The sequence below is a fragment of the Heloderma suspectum genome, chromosome 3 (genome assembly GCF_057233095.1).
Source record: "Heloderma suspectum isolate Gila_16-S chromosome 3, 16-S_ref, whole genome shotgun sequence".
Lineage (NCBI taxonomy): Eukaryota > Metazoa > Chordata > Lepidosauria > Squamata > Helodermatidae > Heloderma > Heloderma suspectum.
Window position 1 is genome coordinate 233,337,501 of NC_139460.1, and position 20,408 is coordinate 233,357,908.

At 38.8% G+C, this 20,408-nt stretch overlaps 1 protein-coding gene across 1 annotated transcript in view; it reads left to right on the forward strand.

Annotated features, from left to right (window-relative positions):
• Positions 1–18,449, forward strand: part of EBF3 (EBF transcription factor 3) — a 198,241-nt gene extending 179,792 nt beyond the window's left edge. The window contains exons 12-16 of the mRNA XM_084841941.1: positions 551–616; positions 1,377–1,554; positions 4,197–4,385; positions 4,837–5,034; positions 15,581–18,449. Coding sequence (XP_084698067.1) covers positions 551–616; positions 1,377–1,554; positions 4,197–4,385; positions 4,837–5,034; positions 15,581–15,612 — 663 coding nt within the window. The 3' untranslated portion in view covers positions 15,613–18,449. The remainder of the gene's footprint in view (positions 1–550; positions 617–1,376; positions 1,555–4,196; positions 4,386–4,836; positions 5,035–15,580) is intronic.
• Positions 18,450–20,408: the final 1,959 nt, after the last annotated feature.

Consider the following 20,408-nt stretch of genomic DNA (forward strand, 5'->3'; position numbering starts at 1 on the left):
AATTAGGGGTGAGATGTTGTCTTTAAGGACTCTGCCAGTTTAATTAAGATATGGAAAATTACTTATTGTTCTTCACCACTAAAGTGCTAGGAATTAACAGCCAAATGTGATGCCTGTGCCTTTCATATCTCTACCATGTGTTTGTTTGTTTAATACCCATAAGACTACATCATTAAACCTCAAGCACTGATTTCACTAATTCAGCACTAGAGCAACATGCTACAGCAGCAAACACCTTTTCTAGTCAGTCATAATTGAACAGCTGGATATAAAATGCATTATTATTTTTAGGCTCATATCTAACTTTGACTTGAAACCACAAACACTATTTTTCTCCAAAACAAAATGCCTTCCTATCTTTGTAATACCTCTGATTAAATATAACAATACCATCAGGGTATTATACTTCGCCCAGTTTATCAGGAATTCATAAGGACAGATGCCACCGCATATTTGCGTGTTGGGTTTGTTTGTTTGTTTTTCCATTGCTTTTGTTCTAACTGGTTTAGTTTAAATGAAAAGTGATTTATTGTTCTTTTATCCTCCATAGGAAGTATTACTTAAAAGAGCAGCTGACCTTGTCGAAGCCCTGTATGGTATGCCCCACAACAACCAGGTAAGTCCTCTTATGTGGCTTTTCTCACATATATATTTACTTACATACATATAATGTAGTAAGCTGGTACCTACTCTTTGCAAACTTGGCAATTATCAACACATTTCAATGCACGGCATAGTTCTATCAGCCACCTTTTGGGTAGTCTGATATGAAGCAATACTGTTGCGGGAAATTCAGATTAATTTACAATTTTCTTCTCAAAGCCAGTTTTCCTATCAGAAATTACAATTAAGTATAGATGCCAAAAACATAAACAGTCATTAAGACAAGAACAACCGTGAACTTGGGCCAGTATATTGGTGACTAACAGGAAGCTCTAAGTAAACCTGTTAAACACCGGATAAATATACATTGTCTATTATAAAATAGTGGAAATGAATTTGCACTGCATCCACATGAAGTACATTTTTACAAATGTCACTCTAGTAGAAGTGTTAGGCAGGATATTTGTACTATTCATCTCCCTAGATTCACCACTGGTAAAGTTTACATGAATATGTGCAACACTTTGCTAAATAAAAGAGGATGTAACTTTTACCAAGAACACACGCATCCATGCCTATTATAATCTTAGGTTAAGATTATCTTAATCTTAATCTTATTCTTAATCTTATAATTATGCCTATTATAATCTTAGGTTAAGATTAGGTTAAGATAATCTGCATCATATATTATTACCTGATTCCAAATTAGGATATGTGGTGACAGAAGCAAATCATACTACATATTAGAAATTAATTCTTTTGCCATTTTGTAGGAAATAATCCTGAAACGAGCAGCTGATATTGCAGAAGCGTTATACAGTGTGCCACGCAATCACAATCAGATTCCTACACTTGCCAACACTCCAGCTCATACTGGCATGATGGGAGTAAACTCATTTAGCAGCCAGCTAGCAGTTAATGTTTCAGAAACATCACAAGCTAATGACCAAGGTATGTGAAGAGTTAATTTTAAGAGTTATGTATCCAAGAAGTTGGCTAGGTTTATCACTGTATTCCACCACCTTCCTTTTCTAGGAATTATACATTCAGTTATGCAATGGTGTACTGATTATACTCCTAAATAATTGAGAAAAAATAATAAAAAAACACCAAAGCTAATAACTAAGTTTGTGAAATTGTTGATATGAAATAGGAAAGTCAATAACCTCAACCTGGTGAAGACCCTAATACACGAGTGGCTTTTGTTACACTTCCAATTGACTAGCCACTTCCAGTCCCTACCTGTCAAACCACACACCATCTTGTATACTAAAGACATGCTGCTGGTAGGTGTTTAATTGGAAAGGTAAATCATTAGTGCAGATGCAAAGTTTGTGTGTGGGCTGGATTTTTGGATCACAACTAACATGAATGGCAATCACCACTTCCTTATTGAACATGAATGTTTCAATACAAGTATGCTTTACCCGATTGAATGTAGAAGTAGCAGCAACTATTAGCATTATTGTAACAAATATTATAAACTAGGAAAGATGACTAAATAGAAAGCCAAGGGAGATACTAATGAATATGATGTAATCTTATTAAATATGCTCATATGTATCAATGCTTATAATATAACTGACAGGTCATATAGTCATGCAAGAATAAATACATTGGGCTAGCTCAGATGTAATACCAAACCATAGTTTAATAATGAGAAAATGAGATTTTCCTGGTCTCACGCCCTCTCATTCCAGAGTGACTGGGAGAAGAAATTTGGAGGCTTTTGTTTCCATTTTTTCAAAACTAACCACAACTTGCTGTGTTGTCTGAACCTAGGCAAACTGTTTAATCTTAACTGTGGTTAGTGGAAACAAGTCAATTTCAAACCATAGTTTGAAGATTAACCATAGTTTAGGTTACAGATGACACAATAAACTGCAATTTATCTAAAACAGAAGTGGAAGATGCTGATCTCTTCTGCAGAACTGTACTACGGGAGGAGAATGGGGAACATCTGAGGTTGAGGGTAGGCTAGGCTCATTCTTGTAACACTAAACCAGGAGTGGGAATTGTTTTTGGCCTGAGGGCTGGCTTCCATTTTGAGGAAGCTCTCAGAGGCCACATTCCAGCAGTGGGCAGGGCCATGGGCAAAAGTGGGTGGGACCGAAGGTAAAAGTGGGTGGGGCTGAACCCCCGCCACACACACCCAATTCCATTGTTACTAATTTATATTGGGAAGCATGTTTCCTCACAAATAAGCAGGACAAGTCTCTGCATAGCTACTAAAAAGTAAGCAGGACCGAATCACTCAGCAGCACTTTCAGATAGCATCCCAAATAACAAGCATATGCATGTCTACTCAGACATAAGCATGAGCAGCATGTCTACTAACAAGTAAGTGGGACAAGCCTCTGCATGTCTACTCATAAGTAAGCAGGAAATAATTACTCAGCAGCACATTCAAATACCACCCTGAACATCAAGTCTAGTCAGAAGTAAGTAGGACAAGCCTCTGCAGGACAAGGCTCAGAAGACAGCAGAACTAAATCATTCAGCCACTTCCTCCCCTGGCCCTGCCACCTCTGCCCTGGAGGGATCAGCTCTTCTCACTGATCACAGGTTAGTGCTTTCTCCTGCTGAGCGCCTTTTCCAGTACTGAACAGGAACAAGCACCTATCTCCGATCAGCTGCTGATTGGAGGTAAGGACATTTCTCTCCATGGCAGAGGGAACAGGGTTACAGGATGAAATGGCCAGACCAGATGGGAAGCTCCTAAGGTCCAGAAGTTCCCTATCCCTGCACATGGTTTATTGTTACTTTCAGACACAGTATCTAGGAAAAGCTAGTTGTGCCTAGATCTTGTTAAATCAATAATACAGGTTTGTTGTGACTAATGCTGCAATCCTAAACACACTTAATAGGGATTAAGTGTCATTGAACACAGGATTGCTTTCCTGTCATGGATAGGATTGCACTGTAACTCTCTAAAACAGGACACTGCATACTTTTCTTTATATTGTCTAAATTATTATTCTTTTACAAAGTATGTGTGTCAAACTTGCTTGTATCATATTGATATCATAAAACTATTCTCTAGTTTGCAGCAGGGTTAATTTTCACTGATGCATAAGTACCTAGTGGAAGAACTTGCTTACCTTTAGTGTAAAAATATGTAATAAAAATGAAGATTGCAACAACAACAACAACAAAGAAACCCAACAACTTTTTGGAGTTAAATCACTGAAGCAAACAAGTCCCACCTTCCCGTTTCTGCCACCTCTGGCATTTGAAGTCCCAGAAAGACTGAAAGTTCATTCAGTGTGTTGGTACAAACCAGCAATCAAACTTTTTGATAATTACTACTAAAGACAAATGTGAAGGAAACTGACACAATTGGATCGAAGGGAGCTTTGTTGGCTGTCTCTTCCAGGAGCAGAGGCAACACAGAGTGATCGCAGATGATTTAAGTAGGGTTGGCATGATAAGGTTATCTTGAACTGCAAAGAGATGATAGGGCAGTAGCAGACAACTTAGTCCAAAGCTGTGCAATCAATTAAAAGTGTGTAATGTATGATGCGGTAAGGAAACCCTTCACCCCCTTAAATAATAATAATTTTCTTGGGATTTTTTTCCCCCCTGTAATACAGTAGGTTACAGTCGCAACACAAGCAGTGTTTCCCCGCGAGGATATGTTCCGAGCAGTACTCCTCAGCAGTCCAATTACAATACAGTCAGCAATAGCATGAATGGATATGGAAATGCAGGCATGCCCAATCTTGGTGTACCTGGTTCCCCTGGATTTCTTAATGGCTCCTCAGCTAACTCCCCTTATGGCAGTAAGTGTCTATTTCTGGTACATGTTATCATTACATAGAATCCTATTTGTTACAAGAATATTTACTTTGTTTTGATTTTCTACAATGTGAGCTACTGGATAAAAGGAGGGGTGACTCTGGAGGCTGGACATTAAAAAAAGAGAGAGAGAGAAAAAAAAAGAAAAGAAAAAAAGAACATGGCAAATATATTGGTATATGCCAAACAATTATCTTGATTAAAAGAGAAAAAAATTAAGTACCAGATTGGACTGCACAATTTGCAACCAAAGTCCAACACTAAAGAGTTTGCCTGTTATCCAGAGTGTGGCAAGCCAAAGCATTTTATTTTTTCCATATATATTTTTTTTCACTATTATAAGAAGCAAGGCCCTATCAATCTCTTTTTTTCTCCCCTCCATGTTTGCCATAAAAATCCACAATATGAGTCCTGATTATTTTTGCTTTATTGCAGTAGTGCCGTCAAGCCCTACCATGGCAGCCTCTTCGGTCACCCTCCCTTCAAACTGTAGCAGTACACACGGCATTTTCTCATTCTCACCTGCCAATGTCATCTCTGCAGTGAAACAAAAGAGCGCCTTTGCTCCTGTTGTCAGGCCCCAAGCTTCTCCTCCACCATCTTGCACCAGTGCAAATGGAAATGGACTTCAAGGTGAGCTGGATCTCTGTATCATTTTTTTGTCTAATTGCAGACTTTTTCAGACAAAACACATTAAATTTTGGATCTTAAAAACAAATAGCATTTAATCACTGGCAAATAATAGAAGACAAAAAACCAAGACTTGGGTTTTTTAAATTGGCTTTACATTGCAGGTGCAAGACTTGATATTAAAAGCAGCAGCAAAAAACATAACCTGCCATTTTATCTTATGTTGGTTAGACTTTAAGACTTGCATTAGAAGAAATGGTAGCTGCTTTCTCAGCATTTCCCCTTAAGGTTTCATACATTAATTTTTAAATGAAACACACAATCCTGAATGTTTCTCACAAATCGGATGTGTTCCTTGTATTTCTTTGTACATTTTCTGCATCCATTTTTGATAGACACATTTTAATCAGCAGCATTTCAAGATGTGCTGTGTTTCCTACTTGTGTCATTATTTGAAACCTGAAGAATCTTACAAAATGTTTGAAGCTGTTATTCAGTGTTGCTGTTGTTCACCCTCAGATCCATTACTAGGTTTTGTGTTCTTATTGGAGGTTATTCCAGTTAAACTGCCCATAAAAAAAGAGATCAGGATAAATAACTATAAAATAGCTTGTAGAATTTACATAGTCCCTTGCAGTCATTGATACAAAGTGTGAAAATTTATAGAGGGATCAAAACTAAATGCAAATACTCTGATCAAAGAGATTGCTTTTCATTAAAAACAAAACAAAACACTACCATACATTTCTCAAATGCAGGGCCCAAACCTGCCTCAGCTGAATCAACCTGAAACTCAACTGCAATGGACACCAAAAACATACTCTAAGCGCTTAACACCACATAACCTTGGTGGAATGGAGCACAACTAGTATTGATTTATTTATAATGCAGCCTCCATTCACTCTCCAAGTATGAGGAAGGAAGGAAGTCTTGGATCACAAAAGCATGTATTCACATTTTAGATACTTTATATTATACAGCAGAATATCATCTTCATATACGTTATAATGTACATACGTAGCCCAAAGGCTTTCAAGCTTTGGGCATATATTAGACATATAACAAATATAAAATAAATATCATTGGCAGGGCTAGAAAGGGACTTTGGGAGATCAATCTAATCTATGTCCATTACAAATGCCAATGGTTTTACCAGGGAAGGAAAAGACCCCCTGCCAAAAACAGCTGGAGGGAGGGCAACGGTCACCCCCTCCCATGGACCCTGTTGCCCAAGGATCCTTAGTGGGGGGTTAGCTTCACCCACCCAGCCATTTTTCAGCAGGGGGGCTTTTGTCCCTCTGTGCAAGCGAGTGGAGGAATCGCTCCATTCACTTGCAGAGGGGGGAAATAGCTTGGAGGGTGCCTCAGCCGGGCGTTGCTGGTGCATTGGCACCTGCAGGCACCATGTTGGAGACCCCTGCTTTAGATCTTGTCAAGGACCTTCCCAAAAATGTAAATGTCAGGAGACAAACCAGATCTCTCCCACAATCACCTGTTCTTGTACTTCTGCAACTCCCACTTCTCTTTCAGCTCCTTCCCTCTTACTTATTGGAAATACGGCAAGTCACTTCCTCTCTTCCTTCTTTTCTGTTTCATCATGTGTGAGAGTCCCTAAACCCTTCCTTTTTCCCATTCTTCTATGCAGGAGTCTCTGGAAATTTACCAGTGCCCCAGCCCTTTCTTCCTCCCTCCTGGCTGTAGTTTTAAAACCCCAAACCAGTTTAGGAATCCTTTGTAGCCAGCATCCTCTTCCTTCTCCTCCAGCATCTACCACTGATCTCAGGAAATGGGAGAGGTAATTATGAATATAGTTTGCTAAATATGTGAACCTCCTCCCAATAAATATCCTTGACTGTCTCAGTGTGAATGGGCTGTGTTCTATCACAAATGTCATCTCAAACTCACAAAAGGAGAAGTGTTAATATCTCAGATATTCCTTACCATTTGGGAATCCAAGCATCATTGCACCTCTGCACAGTGAATTGCTTGTGTAAAGCAGGGCTCACGTAATTTGGGCCAATTCTCCATGCCAAAAAACTCCAAATTATGTCATTTTCTGGCATGGTCAAGATTAGCCTGAACCACATGGGTGCCTCCTCAAGAAGAGGCAATGTTTGCAAAGAGGCATCCATATGATATGGCTTCCTGGATTCAGCCACACTACAGGATAAGATGTGTAGTGTTCCTTACTGGAACACAAACAAGTTTCTAGATGATGTTTGTAAGATAGCGTTCTGAAAGGAAATGTATCAACAATGCTTTTAATACATATTTTCCACTGTAGAGAACTTTACCCTGATTGAGAGCGCTGTTCACAATGCTGGGAAAACAAATTATATGTACTGAACTAATCAGATCAGAGGTTTTTGAAAAAAAGAAGAACCGATTCAAGCATGCATAATGAGGTGATATGTTCCTCACATGGGCACTTGTACCTCCTTGAGATTCATGTGGGGAGGCATTTGCTTGAAAGCAGCCCCACATGAAAATCACCAGCATATATAAAAAAAAAATCTCATTAGAGAGAAGGTTTGATCTACCTTTCTGTCTCTGATGTGGTACATCTTGGCATAGAAGTAACTGTTACGCATGGACATTTCCAGTGCAAACTTAAAGTAGTATAGTCTCCATGTGGGTACTGTGTACCTCATATTTGGTTTTCAGTGTGTTGCTTACTGGATTGTTTACTGTATGAAATTATTTTATACATGTACCACTGGCTATGGTAAGCAGGGCATACATTTTAGAAATTAATAAAATTATGCAAACGTGCAATGTAATCTACACATACTTCCATAGGTGAATTATATTATTACTACAGAAACTCTGATCAGAGGTAAAGTTATTTAAAAAAATTGTGATAAAGCAGCAAGTGTGAAACATTTGCTCCCTAACCCATTTAGTTATTTTGATAATTCCACCCTTAATATCTCTCCTGAGACTAGCTTCAGGGACAAACCAGAAATTTATATGATAGTAAAGCAAGCACATGATTTGCCTGGGTGTGTGAAAGAAACACAGTGAACAGGACATCTTGAAAAGAGAAAATAGGACTTCACCTTATGGGCCCCAAATGTATACTAGGTGGGTTCCACCTCCATTTCATTCTGTTGGAACTTGTAATGATGTGAAGATGTCTGAAGACCCGTAATGTTAGTTTAGGGAATATCCAAACTTCTTTCATCCTACCTCACTACTGGTTTAACAACAACAAAATGTTTACATTATTTTTTTTAAAAGCTTATATAAATTTGGCAAAAAGTGTAAATAAAAGACATGCAAGGTAGAGGTAACTGATACTTTATCCTGCCAATTAATAAATTAGTATTAGAGCAGAATGGGAAAATGCAATTAATCTTTGACACCAGGATTCTATTAATGCTGATTTCTTCTCGGTAGCTTCTAAAGCCTGAAGGCTCTTCCTTACACATTCAACTTTCCCTCAAAATTACTTTATATTCTCCACATCCAAAAATAAAAATACAAAATTCATAAAAATTACAAGCTAGACTAAAATTTATCTAATAATTCTCAAAAATCTTAGGTTGTTTCAAGTGTAGTGATATAATAACAGTGCAATCTTATGCATAACTACTCAGAAGTAAGGTATACTGAGTTCAGTGAGGCTTATTCACAGCTAAGTGTGTATAGGATTGCAGCCTCAATTAATCTCTGTACTGAACAGCACAGGTGGTACCCAAGAGGTCATAAAGAACCCATAGATCTTTTCCACAAACATACTTGAGCACATTAATGCACAAACATGGTTTAGTGATGCATGTGAACGCAGCCAATATATCCTACACAAATTTCAGACAAAGAAAATGCTGGCATTTTAACAATGGTCAACAAATGTTAGCTTATGTCATGGCCAAACCTTGAGCAGCAGCTCAACAGAGGGAAGGAGGATCCAGCTAGACTAGAGGACCAGTGGCACAGGACATGAAGACCTAGACTCAAGCCCCAACATAGAGCCTGAGTAGTCCCCTGGGCCAGAGACCAATGAAATTAGACCCCAAGAGACATCATCCCCTGAGAACCGGTACCCATCAGGGCTTTATGCTCTCCATGCCTGCTCACCAGCAGCACAGACAATACCTAAGATGGGAGTTGACTGAGAGGCGATGGAGTAATAGGCTCCAGGCCAGAGAACTGCCCTTTAAAGCCCTCCACTCTTTAGTAAGAGGGTGGAACCTGGAAAGGCTACTCTTGCTCAAGAGGGATATAAGGCCTCAGTTGAGCGCCAGACCTTGTCAGAACAAGTTACCAATTCAGAGCCATCCATGGCCCTATGACTCCAGCCTGACCTTCTACCATCAGACTGTGGCTGGGCAACAGACTAACACAGCCACTCCTCTGAATATGGGTGGTCTGTCACCCTTGGGTTTCTCCTTGCTTCACTACTGCTTCTATCATGACATCTTAAGCAACAAACTAGCAAGCCATTCTTGCCCCAGGAATGGTGCTCCTTTTGTTGCAGCATTCCTGGCCTCGCTGCCTCATTGCTCTAAGATACAGTAGGAAAAATGGAGGAGGCAAGCGAATCATGCTGTGCTGGGAATTCTACTTCTTTATCAGTTCAATTCTATTTCTTCATCTTCATCATTGACCACTGTTCCAGAATCTCAGTAACTAGAAAAAAGAATGCATTTAGAATATTAGACTAGAAAGACTTGCAGTGTATGGATTTATGGTCTCTGGGTCCATTTCCTTCCATCTGATAAAAATGATTAGTAGGGTATGGCTACTATCCTGTACTACAACACACAAGCAGTTTTTATTGCATACTGCTTCTATCTTGTATGTACATGCACACCATTAATAGCTATGCAGCTTTGAGAAGACAGTACAGTGTTCCAGCATTGTGGACCAGACAAACAGAGAATGAGCCTTTCTGGTTGGAAAGGTCCATAATGAACATAATGGTATGTAGATTTGAGACATGAAGTGAAGTGCATTAGAAAGGTTCCTCCGGTGTAAGCACTGGATCATTACTGACCCCTAGAGGGATGCCGCTTGCACTGGCGTTTTCATGGCAGACTATAGCGGGGTGGTTTGCCATTGCCTTCCCCAGTCGTGACTACCTTTCCCCCAGCAAGCTGGGTACTCATTTTACCGACCTCGGAAGGATGGAAGGCTGAGTCGACCTGAGCCAGCTACCGGAGACCCAGCTTCCGCTGGGCTCAAACTCAGGTCGTGGGGAGAGTTTTGGTTGCAATACTGCTGCCTACCACTCTGCGCCACCCGAGGCTCTGAAGTGCATTAGCCTGTCTCAAAATAAATAAATAGTGCTGCCTTGCAAACAATGATCAAAGGTGTTATCACGCACAATACAATCCTGACACCTGACACGTTCTCCTGGACTCCATCCTGCCTCCACTGCCACTTGGACCCAGAAGTGTAGAGATTGATCCCTGTGTTCATTCTCTCTCTTTAGTAGGAAGATGAGTAGAGGAACCACTTCCCTGTCACTGCTCCCTGTTCTTCTGGATCTAGAAAACTAAGTTGTGGCAGTGATGGTGTTGACACGACCACCGTGGCAGGCTGTGGATTTCTCAAGGCCTTCTTAAGTGTGCATGACTGTGCACCACTGTGTAATTCGCTACTCGTGTGCATACCTGGGGACAATTGATATTCATACACACACACACACACACACACACAGATAACATGCAAGTTACAAGGCTGGTGTAACTGCGTAATTTTCTTCCCCACCCCCAAGATAAAATGTGTATTACATAAATGACTTCTCCTTTCTCAAGCCAAACACAGCCTCTCATTTCACTAGCTGTTATTTGCAATGTAATATGAACGTACACAGCACAGTTAAGTCATCATTTTCCTAAATATAGTCCCTGAACAATAGCAAAATGCAAGATTATTTTTTCCCCATTTTTTGCTATTATTTCCACTCATAATATCTAAAACTAAATTCCTTTCATAATAAGAAATTTCACTCATTTACTATGTCAATACAAAAAAATATGAGAGAATATTGCCAACAAATACTTGAAGAACACTGAATGCTTCCACTACAATCAGAAATTAAGCCTATGGGAAGCATGTTTCATCATATAGCTGAAAAACAAGTTAAAATACATTTCATATATTAGAATTTGTTGGTGAACATTTAAAAAAATATTTAGCAGTATAATATTAGGTATTTTGGTTCAGTATAAAAAGCAAAGGCCAATGCCTAAAAATATTGTCTCTGACGGTGCTCAAAAGCTTGTGCATTTGAAGGTGGCTCAATTAAATCAATGGGATTAGTCATGTCAGTTATTGATAAGCCCAGAGCTCAGACCAAGAGCAGCTAACCTATGGTTTGTGAGCCATATGTAGCTCCCAGGTGATCAGTGTGCCTGAGATGAATTAAGAGATCTGCCCTCCCCTAATCACAGGTAGGATGCAAGGGAGCCCAAGGCATAGCAAACCATGGTCTGTAAAGTAGATAGTGCTTAGGGGTTATGCTGTGCTTCAGGGTTGTGCATCACTTTATACTTGAGGCTGGGATTTTTTGCCCCAGTGTGCATCACTTTACACAGTTGGTCAGCCACTGTGTGAAGAGAATGCTGGACTAGATGGACCCTTGGTTTGATCCAGCATGGCTCTTCTTATGTTGGCCTTACTAGGCAAGCCAAGGAAGGTTCAGTGGTATGGTCAGAGGAATTAGGGCTCCTTCTCAAGTTACATGTGTGGAGTGGGAGGAAACAGCAGTAACCAGCACTGTGAAGGTAACATCAGAAGCCTTGGGCCATCTGGGAGGAGTCCATAGTGTATCTATGCTCCTCATGCCATCATTACTCCAGTTTCCAGGCAGGTCATGATTCACCAGGACAGTGATTTGACTAAGCATATGTTTGCATATGTTAATGAGGACAAGGGTTTGTAGGCGTACATGCAATGGAAACATGAGATATGTGTGAGCATGTGTATACGATTAGGATGCGGGGTACGTATCTGTGTGTGTGCATGCATGTGCACATGCATGCACTGAGTACTGTTTGGAATCACCTTTGAGTAATAAACAAGTGCTTAGCTCTCATCCTGCTTGGAACACATCCTGGTTAGTTAGTTTACTTATCACATCTCCTTCCATGGAGCACAGGGTGTTGTTTTTTCTCATTTCATTCTCATAACAACCCTGTGAAGTGGGTTAGGCTGAGAGGGAGTAGCTGGCCCAGGGTTTTTTAGTGAGCCTCTTGCAATGATTTGACCCAGGTTTCCCCAGTCCAAAACTCTAGTCACTACACCATGCTGGGTAACCACTAATACATTAATAGTGCAATCCTGTACATGTCTACTCAGAAGTAAGTCTCATTGTTTTCAGTGATGCTTACTGCTAGGTAAGTAGGCACAGGCTTGCATGCTACAAGCAGCAATAAGCTCATGTGTTTGATGGCATTGGTAATAGTGTCTTTGAGTTTATGCCCTGTTTGCAAGACTGTATCTTTTGGTGGAAGACATAACATTTGTATTTTTTCAGGAACAAATAATGTTTAAGAAGCATGGTTTATGGTTTGAGGAAGGAGTTTCAGCTATCTGGGAATACCCAACGAAACTAAACCCCAGTATCTAAAGTGCATTCTGTAAACTGTTTTAATAATGGACCATACAGAATCATGAATCATATTCCTCTTGTGCATAACTGTTTCACCTGCAATATAAGATGGTGAAAATTGGCTGAATGCTGCACTCCGCACTATTGGCCCTAATTTAACAGAATACTTGCTACCAAATGGTAATAGTGTTATTAGTATTTATTGCTGTCAATTAATGGCAGAGAGCTTGCTGCTGTAGCAGATAGCCAATGCTCTGCTCCCTCCCTTGACAATGAGCTGCAATTACCACAAGGGAATGTTTACTGGCCAAAGATTGTGAACAGCACATCCCTGTGCTCCACCATTTGGCACTGTTTCTTCCAGCCCTGATGGCATCATTGTGCAGGAGCTAACTATACTGGAACTCTGCCATATTGGGGGAATTCACAGCTGGCAAGAACTGGCTGTGATCCAAACAATGGCACATAGGGGTCGAAATGTAAGAGTGTCTGGCTGTTATGCTCCATCTGTAAACCTGTGACTATTTTTTCTATGTAAACAAAGGCATGCTCCAAACTTTTATGTACATGATTTGCCTAACACCGTCCATTATGTCTATGACTAGTGGTATTCCTCATGAAGATTAGGGTATACAAGAAAGTTACTTTTGAGGGGAGATTTTATCTAGCCAATATTGTACAAGCAAGCAGCAAACTGCATGAAAAACAAGTCATCACATGTAATTGACCTACCACATATGGTATGGGATGGCTTATGCATTTTATTTCTCCCCCCACCCCAAATTAAAGATCAATGTGTACACCAGCAAAATTCATGAAGCAACTGCTTATGGTAGACCCTCCTTCCCTCCCTCAATTCCATATGTTCTGTGGGGAAACATAATCTGTGACTGCTACTACCATGGATCTCTCTATTGGCCTTTGTAATTTTAAGGTCAGTGAGATCATGCACGTATGAACTGTGCAGCTCCGGCCCCTCTGAACCTGACGTAGCAGTCTTTACAGTGGTTCCCCTCTTGTCTCTCCTCAGGGGTCAGGTGCAAAAAGTTCCACCGTGCCCACCTGGTGGAAAAAAGAAAAAAAAAAGCTGCTCTAGATGGAAAAAAAGGGGGGGGGAAGGATTATGTTGATTTTAAAAAATATTAGATTTATTTCAGCAGCTTGAGAAATATTGGACGTAATGGTAGAGCTGCTTTCAAATTATATTGAAAAAAACTGCACACCGCTCAGGTCTTTTAAGCTACTCCTTTAGGCACATGGATAGTCACACAAAGAGATTGTATTACATAAGAAATGTGTACATATAACAAGCTTTCAGAAAAACTGTAACAGCAAATCTGAGATAAATTGATATTTTTTGAAATTAATGAACTGGGAAATTGAAGTTCACATCACTACATCAAAAATGTATTAATGTTTCTTGTACATAAATTAATGAGAAACATCATCATGACAAAATTTAAACACCAAAAGGTTAAAACAGTCCAAATTATATTCCTGCCAAGGAGTTAACTAGAATATAATGACAAAATTTAGTATCTCTGTGCTTAACAAGCCCAATCCTTGTACCATATGTGTTGCAGCAGTTGTCACACAGTGTCCTTTATGAGGGAAGTATGTCCTGATAAAAATAGAGAAAATCCCTGTTACAGGTCTTGCTGGTGCAAACATTAGGACCTGTGGGCCCATTCTTAGGTTGAGGCACAGAGAACGACCAAGTGGCCTGTCTCCTAAAAGTGCTTTGCACAGTACTTCCCCAGGGCTCATGCAGCAGCACCAGTGGCTATTGCTTCAGTGCAGGGGGCAGTGCCAGAATAAAGGGACTCAGACCTCCTTGCATCACTATTGGGTACCGTGATCCCGAGCTTCATATGCACAGAAGAGCACAAGAACTGCACTTTAAACATTTTAAAAAAACACAAATGAGCTAGCAAGTGGAGGATTATAATCTCATGTCTTTTTATAGTGCTTTGACAGATTCCAAAGCAGGTGTATTATACTTGACTTTGATCTCCAAAAGTCACTGACTTAGTAAGTCAGCATACTATTAGGATAAAGTACAATTAACAGAATGTCAAAATTGAAGCTTTCCACTTAGGCCTGAGTGCGTGGAAAGAGAGAAAAAGCTAAGGTTAGTCAGATTTTCATTTAGGGAACTTGAGAAGTGTCTGGTCCTTGATTGGTGAGTGAGCTGGCCTTGTCTGACATTACCAAAAGTGACCATGTTGTTTCTCAGCTGTCAACATAGGAAGTCTCTAGGGAGTCTGGGCCACTGTTTGCCATTAACAAAACGCTAAGAGAAATATCACACATGTGGGAGGCAGGATGCTTTGCTCACAAAAAATGTCAGAATCCTTTTCATTTTAAAAGTGAAGTCTTTACAGAATGCTCTGTTAGAAAATTCCTATTTTAAAAATAAAATAAAATGTATGAGGAAAAAGAAAAGAGAAAAGCCCTTCTCTCATTGGATAATCCATTATAGTAGAAACAGATGACAAAAACAGTCTGAAAGCTACTGCATGCAAACTATGTTATAACGTTAAATGGTGAACGATCAACGGTCCCTCTAGATCCTAAAAAACCCACATGCTATCGTGCTCAGTCTGTGATCCAGATATGATCTATACATGCAGTAGCAAACTTCTGCATGTATCGCAGCTCATTTCTGGATGCAATACCTTGCATTCAGAGAATCTGTTCCACATCTGGAATTGTTTCACACAGCTAATCCAATACATAGCTTGTTCAAGGATGTGCACATCTCCTGCGAAGCTGCATGAGCAGTATTTTTTTCTTCAGCTCACAGTAGTCTGGATCATGGCCCAAGTATTTTATGAAATAGGTTTGATGGATGTTCCTAAATATTTTGTGAATGCTGGTGCTGTTGGAGAATATTCATGCATGGTGGGTTTTCTTCTTCTTTGTAAGTTCAAAGATATATGTATTCTTATAACCATTTATTAATAGTCCTTTTTCTTTTTCTTTCAGCTATGTCTGGGCTTGTAGTCCCGCCAATGTAAATTCGTTTTTGTTTACCTACTGTAGCACCAAGCTTCAGAAGATGAGCTTTTTAGGGGACAAGTTTAGTATATATGACATGCTGATGGAACCAGTATCTTCAAAATACAATCAGCAAAACATTGAAACGCTACAAAAAAAACACAAAAAAACTTTGTTTAAAGATTTTATTTAAACTACTAAGAATCAACATGCAAACAATCGACTTCTTCATGAACAATTCCATTTTACTGACTGAACTTCTCTCATATTTTCACATTTCCTGGTCCTGAAGAATAAGGAAAAAGCGATGCCTATTTTGTATAAAGTTTCTGATTACGTCTTGGCTATGTCTAGTACTTGCTATGTGTCGGGAAAAACTTTGTGGATGCACCATTTTGATTATCATGAAACACTGATGAAAAACGCCTCCAAAACATTTTTCTGTACTCATAACTAGATTCACAATGGTTGTGTATCTCTATAATGTGAAATATTTTTTTGTGGTGAAAAAAGGGGGCCAAGGAGGTATGAGCCATCAAAACTGGAAAAAAAAGGATGAATATATGATTTGGGATAATTTTGGGAGCTGGGGGTGGCTGGGAGGGTTTATCATTGCTTAACTTCATCTTAATGAAATGGAACTTTGTAACTTATTGTAGTTAGAAATTGTAACTTTGATATTGAATTCTCTTGCCTTCAACAAGCACACTGACAGAGAAAAAATGCTACTGTCTGTTGGTAAAAAAAAAATAATATACTTCCACTGCTAGAGCTTCCTGTTAAGCAAGTGTGATCTGCAACATTTTTTTCAACTTTTGCTAGCACTGTATACTATTGCATTCTTAGGCTACTGTGAAGTCTATGTTTCTTGTACCAGAAAATTGTCCTTTTGACTTCTAGATCCTTCTTCCCTAATGTGTTTTGTATGTGGTTATAAAATTGTAGACTTTTGTGATTTTGCCAAAGTTGTAGCTAAATATTTATACACTTGTCTTGAATTTTTTTCAGATCCACTTAAAGATTTAGAAGAGCAGATTTTATTCCTTATAAAGATAAGGAATAAAATAGTCATACATTGCAACACTTTCTTTCACATAAACACTTGCAATCACCAAGGGAATTTATTTTGTAACATATCGATTATAAATATTGTATTTATCTTTGAAATTTTGTATATTGCTTTTCATCTTTTTTTTTCTTGTATGTATGTTTTTTGTCATTTGACTGGTATTGTGATGCTGTGAAAAGCATTAAGCCAAGAACAGTTGCCTTCATATGTTTCTGTTAAAATAAATTTGTGTTCATTCATTTCATTTGTATTTCAGAAAGTTGTTATTTGTTTGGACTTTTCATCCTTTTGCTATTTTGAGGGAAAGCATTGTTTATTTTTATATTATTTTTTAAGTTATCTGAACAAATAATTTTGAAATAAAGTTGTTTGTTGTATAGTTAAAACAAAATTGTGCCACATGGCTGTAATAAATACTAGTAGAAAACGTGCATGTAATGCAGCCACAAGAAAAAGAAGGTTCTCCTATTTTGTGTTCAGACTTTTGTGTTTTTAAATTTTCTTCCTCCCTTTTGTCTCATTTCTGATTTCTTTTTTAAAAGATTGTAAAAAGTCATTTTAGTTGCCACCCATGACTTTGCCACATAGCTGAACTGTGTTTACTGATTTTAAAAAAGAGAGGCCTAAAGCTTAAAAATAAAATAAAATTCACTTCTGATGTTTTGAATAAAGTGTTTGCCACATTAACTTCTCGGATGCCTTAAAAGTAGACTTCTCTGAAGAACTTTTGTGCTGTTTTCTCATGGGCTTACACCACAATTAATCACTACTAAATCTGGATGATTTATGGTGTACAAAAGCACAAACCTGGGGTGCAATCTATTAATCTACTGCAGCTACCCATCTTCTGTTCATTTCAGTGAGGCTGGTACCAGCCCCACAGAAATAACTGGTTTTGGCACCACAGCAATGCTTGGTTGATTGCATCCTTGGTGTACAGCTATGTCACTCCTTTGTGTGTCTGCTTTCTGCTGCACTCTGCATACTCTGTAACCCAGCACTGTTTAACAGATAAAAACACTTTGTATGCAATTGGGATCACACATAATTTTATAAGTTGTTTTATTTCCAGAACTTTGTTTTGTAGTAAGACCTACAGCAATGACTGTAATTTGTAAACTGGAATGACCTCTTTAATATATTGTGCCTGTTAGTGCCAATCTTTAGACAGCTGATTTCCCCCTTTCTTTCTTTGCACTAAATGCTTTGTAAATGCAGCACTGCAAAAAGACTTTTGCAAACTGCAGCAGAATTAAAGTTCTAAGCAAAAAGGAGGGACCATTTTTAATACAAAAATGCACATTTTCAGGAAATGTTTATAAAAGGTTTTAAAATTGATACAATATATCACAAATAATAAATGTATTGCGCATTTATTGTGTGGTAGCCAATAAGGCTTAGCTAAGTGGAAAAGCCTAAGCAGTCACTTTGAAACTGAATTGCCTCAGTTTTATTTTGTATAAGTAAGGTTTTGATCTTAAAAAAGAAAAGTCATGCATACATGTTAAGAAAGTTTGCAAGTTTCTTCATAAATGCAATCTGTTTTGTGTTTTAGATTAATTAGTCAATGCACTCATTGCTTCATTGTCTCCAAACCGAAAACTTCACTAAATGGTAGATTTTACTGTTAAAGACCCTACAATAAGATTGTTTTATCTGTACATTTTTCAGATATTTAACTGTATAAAAATGTTCATTTTACACAATATTTAATTAAAGTATTTCTTGTCTGTGAATTTCACTTCTGGTAATTTTTCAGGTTTGATTATTAAAATAACAGAAGCCAGCAACAGTTGGGATTGTTAATTTCATTTTAAAAGTTTCAAGAATGTACCCCCAAGGTGTAACTAAGGTCTGATTTACATGGTCATGTGCACTAGATGTTTCATTGCTTGACCTTCTGTGAACTGTTTCCAGTGAAAACTGTTGTGTTGGAGGACCTCCAGATAATTGCTTTTGCTGACAGATCATGATGCTTTTGCAGATGATTGGCATGCTGATGGCCCAGCAGATTGTCTCTACTACAAATATACTAACAGGATCAGTACAAGGGTGTGTGTGGGGCAGGAGGAAAGGAATGATAACTATTGTGCAAAAACAGCAATAGTATCAATAAAACCATAGTACCTCAAAATATACTTCTATGTTGCTTCCTGGCATGGCACCATTGTCTCTTGGAAAAAGCTATTGGGTTGTATCCAGTGTTGTTATTCCACTGATGGATGCAGCTTTATCAGCAGAACTGGGAAAAGGTTCTGACCCTTCCCCACGCAGCCCCCCAAATGCCCTCAAAATCTGCTCTGTAAGGCTGGGAAACCCTCTGGAGCAGACGTTCAGGGAGCACAGAGGGCTGAAGAGGAGGGAGATTGGGGGAAATCTCCCAATCTCCATTGAGATTGGTTCCATTGGTTCCATTGAGATTGATACAGTTCCATTGTACTCGTGGATGCCTGCTATCGTGATACTGGATTCAGTCCATGGTCTACAAATCCCCTTTCACATCTCTGTGATTTAGTTACAGAAAACCACAATATACAAAAGACTGTCTTACATTATTCTTTTTTTGTCAGTGGTTCTTGCAATACAGCTATAACAGCTTGCAGAAATAGTCCATTTTACATATGTCAGTAAAATTGTATTTCCTGTTCTTACATTTTTTTAATCCTTTGATTATGGTTTGTGTCTGTGTAAACAAATAGGTATATATAACTTTCCTTCTGTGTGAATAGGCATACCATAAGCATCTGCTCAATAGTTAAGAGTTTTGTACACTTAAGTATTCCTACATGAAAATTGACCGCATCTTCAATAATTCTGCAGACTACCAGCTACAGAAAGATTTCAGTTATTGATTTGTGATGTAGAGAAACAAAGTATGTAGAGGAACATTTGTTGTAAGAAAACAATCCTGACCTTAGGAAGTCAACTAGAACACTTCCACGTTGTTCACTAAGCATTTCATCAGGTTCTAATATAGTTATATGGAGGGGGGGCAGTGTATATATATATATGCGTGCAATATATGGTAAAATTCTCCTATTATAAAAAGAAGTAAATTAACTGATATTGCCCAAACCATTAAATGCTGTTCTATAATAAGACACTGCAGTATCCTGACAATATTTTATTTATTTAAAATGTTTATGAGCTGTCTTTCCAACTCAGAAACTAAAAGCCCCAGGTGACTTACTATAAACTAGATTACAGTAACAACCAATATTAAAACAACACCAACAGCGTCCTAAAACACACAAATGGTTCAAGCAGCAACAGATCTGGTCGCAAGTCAAGCATGATCATGCTCAGCAGACACCCCCCCCCCCGCACGCACACATACACGGGGCGGGGGGAGAGAAATGGTGGGGGAAAGTTTTGCAAAAGCTTTTTTAAATTTAAGAACACCAGTGAATGGGTTGTTTTAAAGGTGGGCTCGAGTCCTGAACAAGCCCTGTTGAGGGGGATAGGAAGGACATTCTGTCCTTCAGAATGTGGATAGAGGTAATAGCTCACTGGTAGTGAATATACTTTGAGATATGCATGTATAAGGTCCCATGTTTGATCCCCAACATCTCCAGTAAAAAAGCTTTTCAGGTAGCAGGTGCTGGGAAAACCTCTGCCTGAGACCCTTGAGAGTCACTGCCAGCCAGAATAGGCAATAATTCCAGCTAGCTGGATCAACAATCTGACTAGGCAGCTGCATATGTTAAAAGATTTGGCAACATTCCCACGAGAAACTAGAATATTGGA